Genomic DNA, 13955 nt, shown 5'->3' on the forward strand with positions numbered 1-13955 from the left:
ATCACTTATGAGGAGAGGGAAATAGTTGGAAAGGATGCTTGTATTTTAAAAACACAAATGAAAAGTACCTCAACTATTGGACACTCCAGTAACCACACTTTTCTCCCAACTACTGCCTTTCTAGAAAGCAGGGTTTCAATTTGCCCACCACTACATGTGTCCCAATCCCCCTGGCTACAGCAACAGCTCTCTGGTGCCACCACAGTCTGCATTTATTGCCTTCAAGTTTCCTCTCATGACTCCTGCTGTACAAATCCGTTAAGAAGCAGATTTTTTGGAAAGCGAAAAAGATGGACAAGAACTTGGGTGGCTGTTCAGGATGGTCTGCTTTCCCACTGTGGCACACAGAGAAGCCCACTCTTTTGGGACAGCATTAACAACACAGCGCTGAGCCTGGTATTTGGGAAGGGAAAAGTATTAGCCCAAGTCTGGCTTAAAAGAGAAAAATTAGGAAAACAACAGAGGTTTCTTATTGCATTTACTGTTACACTGTAGCTTTTTTAGTCTTTGTAAAAAGCTGGAAAATCCATGCCCCTCAAATGATTTAAGAATGTATTTTAAAAGCGTTTGTTTGAAATGAAGCTGAGATCCCTTCTCCCTTGACTAGAGTTTGGGGCACTAGTTATCTACTGCTGGCTTACTGTTATCTCCTCCGCCGAGCTCACAAAGAGGAGAGAGAATACGCACGGCTCTTACAAGGAAAAAAACTGACAGTGGGGCTGCTGAGACGTCTGATAATATCGGGGAAGTGGAAGTGGTAGTGCAGTGAAAATGGATACTGCGTGATACATTAGATTTAATCACTTGCATTTCAATTAAGCTTTTCCACAAATAAAGATTGGGAAGTACTTGGCAGGCTCCCGGTGGGGCTGGAGCACCAAGCACCGTGGGTGCTGCGTGCCCCGGCTGGACGCACACAACAGCGCTTCGGCAGCTCGCTCAGGCTGAGACCCCCCTTCTGCCTCCCAAGGTCCCCCCTGTTAGGACCCATCTTCCCATTTTGCAATAAGCAAGAGGCATCCCACACATGTCAGCCCCCCGGAGGATCTCTGTCCTGGGACTGCTGTGCCCATGGTTCAGGGGATGAGCCTATTCAGCACAGAAACACAGCTATCTCTCGTGCAAACACAACAACCATAATGTGCTAGTTTTTAAGCACACAAGTTGGTAACACTTGCGAGTAGAGTGGGCTAAAACAAAATAAGAAGACTTTTAAACTTTTTGAAATTCAGTTCTCCCCTTTCCCCATTCTCAAAAATCATCAATAGCATTTTACTGGGGAGATGATTATCAAATCTCCTTTTCTGTCTTACTGATGAATTAGAACTGCATGAGATGTAGAGGTTTCTAATGGAAACTCTGATTGCCCTTAACTTACTGCATTGCCAATGGCACTGCCGCAGAATGGAAAAATCACTAAGGCTCCTAGGGCTTATGATAGTTGGGGGTTTAGTATGTGTTGGGAAATGTAAGAAAGATTCACAGGAGGGGTTACGGTCACACCCAAGGAGCTTTGTCATACAAAAACTGAAGGAGAAATAAAACTCTCGCACACAAGAATAGTCTAACTTTAACTCGGTCCCATTGCGGTGAAATGCAATCTGCTACAAGAGGCTGCCTAAAATGCCAAGCGGCATATTACGTACCCTGCTGCCAGATTCTGGCAGGTACCGCATACAGGCGCCCACAAAAAACCTGTCCAGAAAAGTGAGTACAGCAATGACCACCCAATTCTGGCTCTGCTGCAGTAACAGCAGAGAGGTTATTGCATACTCTCCTGGACACATCAGCCAGAGAGGAACGTGATGTGTTACTCAGAAGGACCAGGAGGCACAGCCTGGACTGTGATGAGCAGGTATGTCTCTCACCAGCAGTGAGTCCTCTGCTCTCATGGTGTATTTCCATGCCTAAAAGAGCTGGGCAGGCAGAAACTGCCGGTTAGACCACAGATATAGAGGAAAAGTGGTTCACAGAGATTGTAGTGTGTGTGGATTTTTTTTTATGTTCAGCAGAATTTGGCCCCATAGATGAACCATTAACGCTATAGTAGAAGAGACAATTAATGGCTTATACATCTAGAGTACATCTTCTATATATATATAAAAACATTGTAACAGTTAGCAAACATCTGTAATTGGTGTTGCTTGCTCTTGCTCACTCTTTCCACCGCTCTGCATTGCAGTCACCTTTGTCTTCTGTGTCTGGCCCTGAGAAGCTCCAGCTGTGCCCTCTCCCTCCTCGGTTTGCGTGTGTTGGGGTGGGGGGAGTGAGGAGGGAGGTAGGGGAGAGCAATGGGAAGCAGGTGGTGTTTAATCAGTCTGGCAGGGAAACAGGCAGTCACTGGGGGTCCTTTTGGGCGTGGCATGAAGGTGGTAAGCATGCCCTCTGGCATCAGGGTACCTCCCTTCCTCCTTCCCATGGCTGAGGGTATGGGCAGGGGAAAGAAATTGTGAATGGTTATGGGTGAGGGGTGTTGCAAATGAAGCCGCGGCTTCATCACCCAGGCTCCCCCTGATTAACTGACGAACCTCCTCCCAGCGTAACCATGCTTTTCTGGGCAGCCAGAGCCCGTTGTGGCGGGATAAACTGCTCCACCTATTCCACCCTGAGCCATGCGGCTGGCCAAACTGGGCTGCAAACACCCTGTTACAAGCTTCAGTGCAGGACCTGCTGGGGACCGGCGAGCCTCGCCAGCCTGTGAAGTCAGAAGATGAAGTCTTATGTCCTAATGGACTGAGCTCCCTCTCATTTGACTCCTCTTTATCCCTCGCAGAAGGAAATGGTGCGACTCCAGACAGCAGTGGATTAGATAACCTCGAGGCTGGGCCTCGTCTGATGGAGCCAGCCCTCTCCACAATTGCATGAGATAAGCCACTTTGGCTTCCCCCTGAACGCTGATACTCAGCAGTTAAAGGGCTTCTGTTTGCAACGGTGATTTCCCCTCTCTCCTCTAAAATCTTTCTGAAGTTGTAGACAACTGCTTTAAATGCATTTACGTGTCTACGCCACCGTTGTCTCCTAAGTCCCAATCAATGCAGCAGCCTTTCTGCTTAGCAACAGAGATCACGCCACCCTGGTCTGCTGCTCTCTACAAAGCCTCTCCATTAACTACAGAAACAAGTTCAAGGCCACATCTTTGAGTGCTCTGGACCACCACCTGGACATGGCTGCTTCTGATGGCACATTTCCACCAGAGCCTTGCAACCGCCCCCCCACAGAGGGCAGTTCATGAGTCCCGCTGGTGGCACACAAAACAAGGCTGAGCCCGCCTGCGAACCTTCCCCCTCTGCAGATAAGAAAGATGAACCTTGTCCCTTCCAGATCTACAGGGAGAAATCATCTCCAATACGTTGATTACCTTCGGCCGGCCCTTCTGGCTGTCCCTCTCTCTCTCGCCCACCCACACTCGCACGTCAGGAAGACGTTGGGCTCTTTCCCTGCATTATGAAACCCAGCAATGCTCTAGTACTGCAGGTGATGGGCTCTGCATCACTACAGAAAGTGATCCGGTATCCTGAAGTCTCCCTCCCTCTTGGACCAAACAGTATTTCTTAACTTCACTTCCTGTGTTATTATCGTCACTTCAATAGGATACTGAACCATGGCTACTTCACCTCCCAGGTTCTCTCTCTCATGCATGTGAAGGACACACAGTCCTCATGGACCCCTGCAATATTTTGCTGTTACTTCCTCACAGCCTCAGTATTTCGCCTTTACAGATTTAAATATCTTTGAAAACAGCGTCCCCATTGCGCTCCACGCCAATGTTGGAAGGCCTCTCCGCAAGGAAATCTGCACTGCCACTGCTCTCTCAGCCCAGGGATACCTGCTCTGAGAAAGGGCAAGACCCCAGAAAGCTGGGCCAGAAACCAGTGCGGGTCATGATGCTGCTATACCTCTCCCATAGTTTCCAAAGGTTATGACAGTTCGCTAATTCACATTATGAGAGCCTGACTCTAATCCATTTTAAAACAAGTTGAAGATATCAAGCAAACAGTGTTCTGCATGAAGGTGACCTATTCAAAGTCCTATAGGACGGGCAATCCTATCTGTAAGACTTCTGTTAAAGTCAGTCACACTGCCCTGACCCTTCACTGTGAGACGGTATCAGCTGGGACCTCCTCTGTTGGCAAGTGTGCCTTACAAAAATAAAAACAACGCCCCCCTCCACCCCACATCCATAAACATGATGGCTCTGTGACTCCAAATCCAGGTCTGCATTTAATTTTTAGTTTTACAATAAACAAATTAAACTTTTTTCCCATTAAACATATATTCACACACTTGCCTGTATAGTAACACAACAAAAGACAGCTCTTCAGCTGGCACAGATTAATTAGCTCCAACGATTGCTGGAGCTGATTTACACCAGAAACGGATAATCCAGCCCAGAATTTAGTTCAGTGTCATGGAGAAAAAGCATGGGGTGGATGGGATGCGGAGGGAAAAATCTTACAAAGCCAGTAAGCTAACCCACTATTTCACATCTTTCTGGTACAACATTTATATGGAGCAGCTTAAATAAAGTTTAGAAGATCAAACATTTTCCTCAATTTTCACAGTACAAAATGTTCTATGTCCTTTTGATGTGACACATTAAAACAGAATATAAGAAATTTCAGCTGATAGGTCTTGTGAACACACTCCTTCACTGGACAGTGCTGCTTCTCCAGAAGTTCTGAGTGAGAAATTTAGCTATGTCGTCTAAAAGAAATTAAGAAAGTCTGGAAGAAACATGTGCAACTTGCATGTTACCCATTACCACAACTAGGATTTATTAAATGGTAAGAGAAATCACTGGTTTCTTGCCCTTTTCTTTTTTTTCCTCTTTTTTATTTGCAAACACAAAGTTTTAAAATTGAACTGCCTAGCCTAACAAACTCTTTCTATATGCAGGATGAATGAAAAAGCATTTCAGCTTGTGAGGGATAAGACTTTACGCGAGTGAGGGACGACACGGGTTAAAATTCACCTTCCTTCTCACTCCTCATCTACGCCAGATTTTTTGAGAATGACGGACATCTGGAAATCAGTTTTACATAGAAAAATAGAAAACAGGGAAGAACTAGGAAGATGAATAAAGGCTCATCACAGACACAAAAGACCAGAGCAAAAAGAAGCTTGGATTTGGGTATTCTTGTCTGGCAAGGAGGCAGGCAGTAAGGCTAATGAAGCATTTGCGATATGGGACGTATGCCAGCGTAACAAAGAAGATGTGCATCAGCTCTGCAGATGTGCCAAAGCCCCCAGAGCAAAATAATGACATAATCACCATCAGTGTCACAGACCAGACTGTACACAAGGTGACATGGGAGAGAATAAATAAGAGTCTTTAGAGGCCTGTAGTACACACACGGGAAGGAATAGCCATTCCTCACAACTGCCACAAGAGAGTGGAGAGATGCTGGGTATAATGTGTGCAGCTAGCAAAAGAAATCTTGAATTGTGCAAGGCTAACGCACTATAAATTGGTGCTTTTCTCGATCTCCAGTTGATGTTTCAATTCCCACTACCCCTTGTTGAATGCAAAATAAAATGGCAGTAGGAGTCAGAAGAGTTTGCCAAGTTTTGTTTTGTCTTGTTTTTGTTGTTTGTTTTTTGTTTTTTGTTGTTTTTTTTTTTCTGGAAAGGGGTTGTTTTGTTTGAGAAGGGGATGGGGCAATAAGGATGAGTACCGGTAAATAATTGTGAAAGAAAGAAAAACAAAAAACAAAAACCCCAAAACAAAACACAGCACACCACCACTACATGCTCACACGCGCACAGGCCCAGAAACCCTGCACCATTCAGCTGGAACAATCCTAGGATTCCCCCAAAGCAACATTAGAAACAAACGAGGACGGGTTTTGCTTTTTTTTGGGGGGGGTTGTGCTTTCTGGTTTACTGCTATCCATGGACTAAACCAAGAAAAATCCCACTAAAATATTTTTCCATGTTAAAAGACAAGATTACTATTTTATTGATCAGTAATAAAACACCGCTTAGGGCAATTTAGTACTTAACATGTTATTTGCGGTGGGGAGTAATCTGAAAAGCTCTGAGTAGCCTTAAATCATTTCACAACAGCTCTTCCTGCATAAAAGCAAGTGTTCGCCTCGGTACAGCTGTGTGATTTTGTGGTATATTTTTTTTACAGGACTTTTGTCAATTTTTAAAGGGAACATCTGTTTGATAAAGTAGAACAACACTGCTGGTAATCCACAGGCCTAAGTGGGCAAACTGTGAAAGAGCAGGAGATGTGCTGAAGGCGCCAACAGGACTCTCGCCGAAGGAATGCTCAAGTACGTAATTGCTTGCAGGATCTGGCCCTACAAGAGGAGCTCAGAAGAACAAAGCACTTGGCTTCACCAGTGTCCCTTTTCATTGCTTCTAATGAAAGATTCATAAGAATAACTTTAATTTTTTATGATCTTTTTTTGCATTACTGTATTAGCTGCATCTACTTCGTATGCAATTTCTTCTTAAATACAGAAAACCTGTTTCAAAATGCCAGGCATTATAACTTAATCAGTACAATAATTGATCTTGATTGTTGTGTGTTCCTTCTTAACAGTAAGGAAGTGAGATGGGAGCCCAGAAAATATTTTATATTATTCCTTTTCATTGCAAAGTGATGTATTTATGAAGAATGCAGGTGAAGGTCTGGAGTGGAGTTGTTTGGGTTTTTTTTTAAGACAAAAAAAAATTATTAAAACCTCCCTAATTTGCTAGTTAAACCATTCAGTGGAAGAATGATTGTCTTTGTCCTTTTTGGCTTCGCCCAATTAATTGGAGCAGTAACATGACGATTGTTAATAAACAGCCCTAATTTGACTATACTTCTTGCATATCTACTAACCGCACCATATCTTTGTTTAGAGTGTCATCAGGGAAAACAAGGAAGCATGTATATAATTTTGTTCTGTTGTATATGAAGTTTAATAATTATGCCACAGAGGATTCTAAATTAATTGCAGAAGGCACAACAATATTCATAATCTGTGTAGCAAACTTGTTCTTTGCACTTTGATGTTAGGAGAAGAGACAGTATGAACTGTGGCAGTTTTTTAAATTGGGCGAGTGTTTGTTTCTGTTACAGCTTATACCAATGTTTTCTTTCATGTGTTCTCTACTGTGCACCTTTCTTCCCTCTAAGAAAAAAAAAAAAAACAACAAACCACGTAACAACTCAACAAACAAGCCTGTGCTTATTTGGGTGCGTTTCGATCAAAGCTGACAGATCAAATTTTTCATTTATTTACTAAAGTTTCATTGCAGCCATTCTTCATAATTACAGCAGCATTTTAATTTTTTTTCTTCCCCTGAATAGCAGAGAAGGGGTTCTGAGAAAGTTTTTAATTAGCTAAATAGGTCTGTGTAATCTAGATGAAATAAACACGCCCGTTTGAAAGGGTTGTTAGAACTTTTCCAGCCATTTAATCCATAGATGGCTGAACACAATGATACCTTCCACAGAAAGCTACAGCCACCACCAGCAGCTGTTAGAAGAGAGCTTGCTCCCTGCTCCTATTGATAACCCTTTGTGGAATGAAGAAAAAGAGCTGAGGGAAGGAGAACTGAATGTCAGACAATAGACATCGCTACACACACTGTCTCTGAACTTTCCTCATCTCTGAAGGACAATTAATTATGAAGGCCTTTGGGGTAGGTCGAAGCAAGGGAAAACCTACTGCTGGCCCAGCACTCCAGCCGCTATCTCTGTGTTTGTTAAATGGTTGTGCCTGTTGGGGAACCAGAGTAGCAGCCACCAAAATAGCCAATAGATCATTTAGGAAAAAAGAGCAAAAGATTTTTTTATGTGTGTCTGTCCTTGTATAATTCTATTCTCACTGTGAAATCATCCATACACAAAACACAAGGACAATTTTTTTTTTTTTTTGAGAAGAGCCACAGGGTAGGTTACAGTCAGAAACGGCCTCTCAGTGGTGTGTTAAAAAGGATGGTCTTTTCACCAAATCATTTCACAGAGGCAAAACAGACAAACACAAAGAGTTGAGACTTTTTCTCCTACATTAAATAGAGTAACTGATAAGGTCAGACATATGATACCTAAAGACATGAATCTGTGAACTCTTGAAGTCAAAGGACTTCTCTGTGCAAAGGAACAATCTTTCAAAGGAAATAGATCATAGAACTCCACTGAATCCCCTTTAAACTTTATGAAGCAGGAGGAGAAAAAGCTCTAAGTAGGGAAGCTTGACAGAAGAGCCTTGAACTATTTTCTGAAGGAAAGATGAGACCCTCCCTAGGCTGCCACAAAACATCTTTTTTTTTCTAAAGGCTCTTCTGAACTTTGATATGTGCCAAGACACCGCTATTGAAAGCTGTATAATTATGTGCTATAGCCACTGTAGAAAATGCTTTGTTCACCACAACAAAGAACAATAAGCAAAGTAAAGTGACATTACACTGTATCTTTTTCTTTAAGAATGTTGAGAAAGGTCACAGTACGTTATAACTAATAAAGCTGTTGAGTAAGGAAGTTTAAAGTTGATCTTGCTGTGCTTAAATGTAACCCAATGACAAAAAGGCAGAGGGAACTAAAATTGTAATGACATTAAAAAATAGATCATGTATCAACGTGCCAACTTCATTATACAAACACCTTGAATCCAAAGGACACAAACAGAAAAACCGAGTGTAGTCCTGCAACAGTATTCCTCTTGCGACTCTCTCCCTAATAGCTTCCAACTACAATCTGCAAAACTGCAAAAACTGATTAATAAGCATTAATTGATATGTGCAATGCACAGACCTTCCACTGCGAGCCACGGATTTTGTTACTCGATTAAAAACCAGGTTCATTTCTCACGCAGTTTCAAGGAAAGCTCTGCTGTTTCATAAGAGAGACTCTTCGAAATTTTAAAAAAAGCAAAAGGAAAAAGGCCTGAGGGCATCAATTAAACTTCCCGAAACCAAGATTTTTAAGTGAAAAAGACGTTCCATCTAGACACGTATGTTTCAGTTTTTCTTCAGAGGAATCAGGACAGTTACATTTGCTATTCTCAAATTGCCAAAGCAGCTTTATTCTCCTTGCTGCGGATCACCAGACAGCAGCCTTCTGACTTTGTCTTTAAGAATGCTGAGAACGATGTTGAAATGCTATAACAATAAAGCCCTTGAAGGAGGAAGTATACAGCTGAGGGAAAAAATGCGAGGAGTTTAACACTGAGACAAACAACTGTCCCGTTAGGCTGTGCCCACTGCTGGTACCATCAGAAGTGCAGAGACTGCCAGGGCAGAGCAGTTTGCGTGGAAAGAGCAATCTCTGAGATGGAAGTTAGCAAGCTACGGACTTGATTTTCACTTCTCTTGAGGCCACTTTGCACTGCTCCGGTTGTGTAAAGGAGTATTAGAGTGGTTATAAATTGTACTTTACAATGCCTGTGCATCGCAAAACCACTCATAAGCGGCCTTAGTTTAAACAAGAATCAAATTTGAAGGCTTTAATTCTCCTTTTGATGAACACCAATTCAGTTCCAGATGAATCCTACAGATGAAACTGCAGAAGAATACAGGTTCCTAAAATAAGCATGAGTGGCCAGAATTTTCGATAATTTAGGATGTCTTAATTTTTGGATGCAGTGTTGGGCACACTTCATTTTCAGGGAGTGGACCGTCGAGGACCTCCTGACAAAGTGGCTCTCATTAATAGATCTCCAGTAGAGCATCCCAAAATGGAATTGGCCTAAAACCATCATCACTTCTGAAAATTTTGGCAGCCAGCGTTCCTCTCAAGGATTCATAGGCCGCTTACATGACTGGGTTATTACTTAGATTTCATAGGTGGTGATATCTGAATTGTTTTACCTAATCTCATTGATTTTTATGGGGCTAACTGAGAGTGCCTTAAGTTAAACATTTTGCTAAAACTTGAGTACAGCTGGTCTTAATTAGGTTTTTCCCACTAGAATGGTTTTCCCCTGCCAAAAGCAGAGCAAACTTCTTAAAAATGATTTTCTCCCGCTTCGGAACGACGACACGTGCCGTAACTAGCACTATGAAAAGAGGCAATCATCGCGTCAAGCCTCACTGTACCCAAACTGCATACAGTGTATTTGTGCAAATAACGCAGCTTGGCAGACGTTTCACTATTGTGATCAATCTCAATAACTACGTCTGCAAAATCGGGCTAGTTCCCCTGAAGCAGCAGGCAGGCTGAGCTCAGAAAGACGGTGTGTGCGGGGGCTTGCTTTGGTGCTCATTTGCTAGCTACGCAGAGGAGCGTGGCAAGTGTAAGGAGTAGGCAGGAGGGCACAGAGTGAAATCGCTAGCACAGAGAGACCCTGAGACTTCAGAACTAAGACTGAGTTGTTAAATGCCCACAAGGAAAAGGAACGGGCATCGTGCAGAGAGATGTTAATACACGGAGAATGACGGTAACTACAAAAAAATGCCAGGGAACAAGGACCATGGAGGAGGAGCGGGAGCCAAAGCAAGGCTAAAATCCAGGTATTCTCCTCACACTAATTTTTTCTGCTTGTTGTAAGTCAATAAATCAGAAAAAAAAAGCTATTTATGGTTTTTAACCATATTTTTATTTTAACTCACAGCATGGTGTCCCCTTGCTTGAAATCATCCTGCCACAGTCACAACTGTGAGCTGTGATATCTGTGTAAGGATGGATTTTGAAAGTGTTACAAAATTATCTGAGATTTTTTTTTTCTTTTAATACATAGCAACAATACCTGACTTTAATTATTGCAGCTAGCATTCAAAAGCCATGGCAACGCCACAGATGAGACAGCTATCAAGTGGCACCGCAAGCTGTCCTCCCATTCTGACTAACTTCAGCATTTGTGCTGGGACACTGACATTCGTGGCTTTCATTCACCAGGACAGTCCACCTTCTCCCTCCCTGGAAGAACAGCCCCGGAGCAAAGAAGCATCTTCACCTTCCACAGAAAAAAATAGTGTGTGTTTTTTCCCCCCCTTTCAAAACTCAGTTTCAAATTGCTCTGTGCAGCTCAGCACAGGTTTCTCCAGCTAACCCTACTGTGAGAGAGAGAAATGTGGAACCGGCTACGCACATACACACACGTGTGCACACAAAACACAGGCAAAGTTGCATCACACTGGAAGAGGCATTGTATCTGTCTCTGGCTCACAGCCACAAAGGTACAATGGCAAAGCTAAAAACGACAGGACATGTGGTTTGTTAAACATCTTATTTGACTTTGCTACAAGCTGTCAGTTGCAATGCGCAGGGCAAGGAACACAGCACCACAGATTCCTGAGCAAATCAATGGCACAGCCTGATATGGACCAAATGCACATTTTAGCTTTATCATTTTTTCCTAATAGTAAATTCAGGAGTAGTAAAGTATATGCATAAATTTCACCCAAGAAGAGATAAAAGGGGAGGGTTTAGGAATAGTAGTGTAGGTGATTTAAGAGAAACAGCATATCAGACTAATCAGAAGATCAGCAAAGCATCATTGAAGTATGAGAGGAAGGAACTTTGATGATGCTAAATATGGCAAATGCTCCGTTTGCTAAATCCTTTTGGATCCAATTTCAACATTACAGTACTTGTCATTTTTGCTTTGCAGCTTGTGGGGGAGGGGCCCGCCATTTATCAGGAAAAGTTACATTGGCTACATTAAAAACTGCACCGTATAGTTTAATGATCTCATAACTGCTGGATCTTCAGTGCAAAACCAAGATTTAAACCTCTAGGAAATTCTCATTCTATCAGATAACACAAGAAAGACTGAGTGAAAGAATCTGCAAAGCATCGCCATTTATAACACCTCTTTCCTTCCATGATGGGGGAAAAAACCCCAAGGGGCTTCTTTCCTACCAGCTCCTAGACCCCTTGGCCGAGAAGAGGAAACTGCAATCCTTAGCAGTGCTAAACATACGAGATTTATATTTTCTTATCTACCTGAAAATACCTATATGCTCCCCACAATTCTTCGCTGAAGTAATCCATTTACATTAACACTGCAACTAACGCTTTGAAAAGAAGTAATAAGTGCCTGAAATCATCAAGGATATGAGAACTTTCAAGGGCAAAGAACATTTCAACCTACGTTCTGCAAACGCAGAAAAGTTGTGTTAAAAAGAAAAAAAGCTTGAGGGAATTTAAGCACATTTTGACAGAAAAATTTGGTCACACTTATCTCCTTATGTATTTCCTTTTCTTTTCCTGTATTTAGCTATTATGCCTTGGCATACAGGCAGACCTACCTCCCAGGGGTGGGAGTCTCCTGTCTGGTGCGTGCGTGAGTACTTAACAGGGCCAGAGCCCTCAGGAGGGCCTGGAGGGGCCACGGCACACCAAACATGAAGTCTGGATGTTGTCGACAGCCGCAATGAACGGCAAACCCCTCAAGGAACACCCTCTTCCCCTCCTCTTTCTTCATGTGCCCCTTCCATGCATCCATTCTCCCAGAAAAATCTGTGTGCCCAGAAGAGGGGGAAGGAGCAGAGAGAGCCAAGGAAGTCTTTGCTTAGAGACTTTTTTTGCACCATCTAAACTTACGTGCTGTGAAAACGAGCACTGCTAAAAACCCCTTGAAAGGATTTTAGGCAGGAAACCACCCTCCTTATGCCGACAAATGTCACTTTCGCTACAGGAGGGGGCTCATTATGCAACTTGACCCCGAGTGAAAGGTTCAGACAAAAAAAAAATATATTAATAATTAGTACCACCATCACTTTCCCCCTCCACTTCACCAAGAGATGGGATTACTCGAGCCTCCCCCTCACGCACGCCCTGTTCAAATGCATCATTACATCTGACTACCTGAACAATGCAAACTGCCATCCTCAGCAGGGAGAAACACTCTCCCGTGGTATCACCGAGGGTCAGCATGTTAATGATAACAATAGTCTGCTGAGCTACCAGGCTGGCCTGTAAACAGGAATCTTAATCAAAGCCACAAACCCGTTACAGCAGAAAACAGAGAGCATTTACTTCGCGTAGTCATTTTATCCTGCAGCTTGACAAAGCAAATGCATTTTAGTTCTATAAATCAAATGAAGGAAAGCAGAGGAAGGTAACTGCAAGTGTTTGATCACGCAATTACGGAGCTTTAGAAGAGCTGCGAGGTGACTTCTTTCACTACTGTCCCTCCTAAAGGAAACTTCAAAAAGTTGAAACTAAGCAACTTATCAAAAAAAGTGAAAACTTTTATCTCTTGGCAAGTCCTAGCGAGGCGTAAGTCTCCAGCTACCAGGGCTAAAAAGATTAATTAGCATCATTCAGGGATGTGGAATGCCCAGATTCCACTGATCACGGCCACAACAAAAAGGTACATTATTTTAAAGGCAGCCTGGACCACGGAGCAACTCACACATACACAGAAACAAAGATCAGTGCCTACCTCAAAATCATTTGCTTTATTGTAGTGCATGTTCAGGGCCCTGTACAGCTCACAGTCTCTGGTTATAGACAGCTCCTCAGTGCTCGTGACCCCGTCGTTGATGGCTTGCCGCGCATACTTCTCCATCTGAATGTAGTAAAACTCACGGAAATTGCTAAACCACTTGATGAGCTGAGAGGTAATGCATCTGTTGAACTGTTAAATTTAAACAGTAAGAAGGATAAGAGCACTGACATTCCTCCCCCTCATCCCCATTTCTTTTAAAAAGCATTCTTTCCTCCCCTTCCCCACCACCTTTTAAACCCACGTCTCTGTGTTTCTGCTGCGGGGTGGGGCGGGGGGAAAGCAGCTGGCAAATGATGTTAGTGTATCAGACGAAGGGAAAACGTATATGGCCCAAAAATTCCAGGACAAATAACCAAAGGGTAATGATACTTCATCCAACCATTTTCCAAATCTTTAAAGAAGTCTACCATTGCACCTTTCCTCTCCCCCACTCCGAGCCCGCTGTGCTCTCATAATTAAAAAAATGTGGCATGCCTTATGGGATGCATAAGGAATAGTTATTTTGATGTGTAGGTGTCATAACCAACACAGTGGACTTTCGTATATTTAATTGGCCGG

At 43.0% G+C, this 13955-nt stretch overlaps 1 protein-coding gene across 1 annotated transcript in view; it reads right to left on the reverse strand.

Annotated features, from left to right (window-relative positions):
• The window catches only part of PROX1 (prospero homeobox 1), a 36423-nt gene that overhangs the window by 9121 nt on the left and 13347 nt on the right, over positions 1–13955 (reverse strand). Inside the window, exon 3 of the mRNA XM_068412793.1 lies at positions 13332–13526. Within this exon, the coding sequence (XP_068268894.1) occupies positions 13332–13526 (195 nt within the window). The remainder of the gene's footprint in view (positions 1–13331; positions 13527–13955) is intronic.

Source organism: Nyctibius grandis, chromosome 1, assembly GCF_013368605.1.
Source record: "Nyctibius grandis isolate bNycGra1 chromosome 1, bNycGra1.pri, whole genome shotgun sequence".
NCBI lineage: Eukaryota > Metazoa > Chordata > Aves > Nyctibiiformes > Nyctibiidae > Nyctibius > Nyctibius grandis.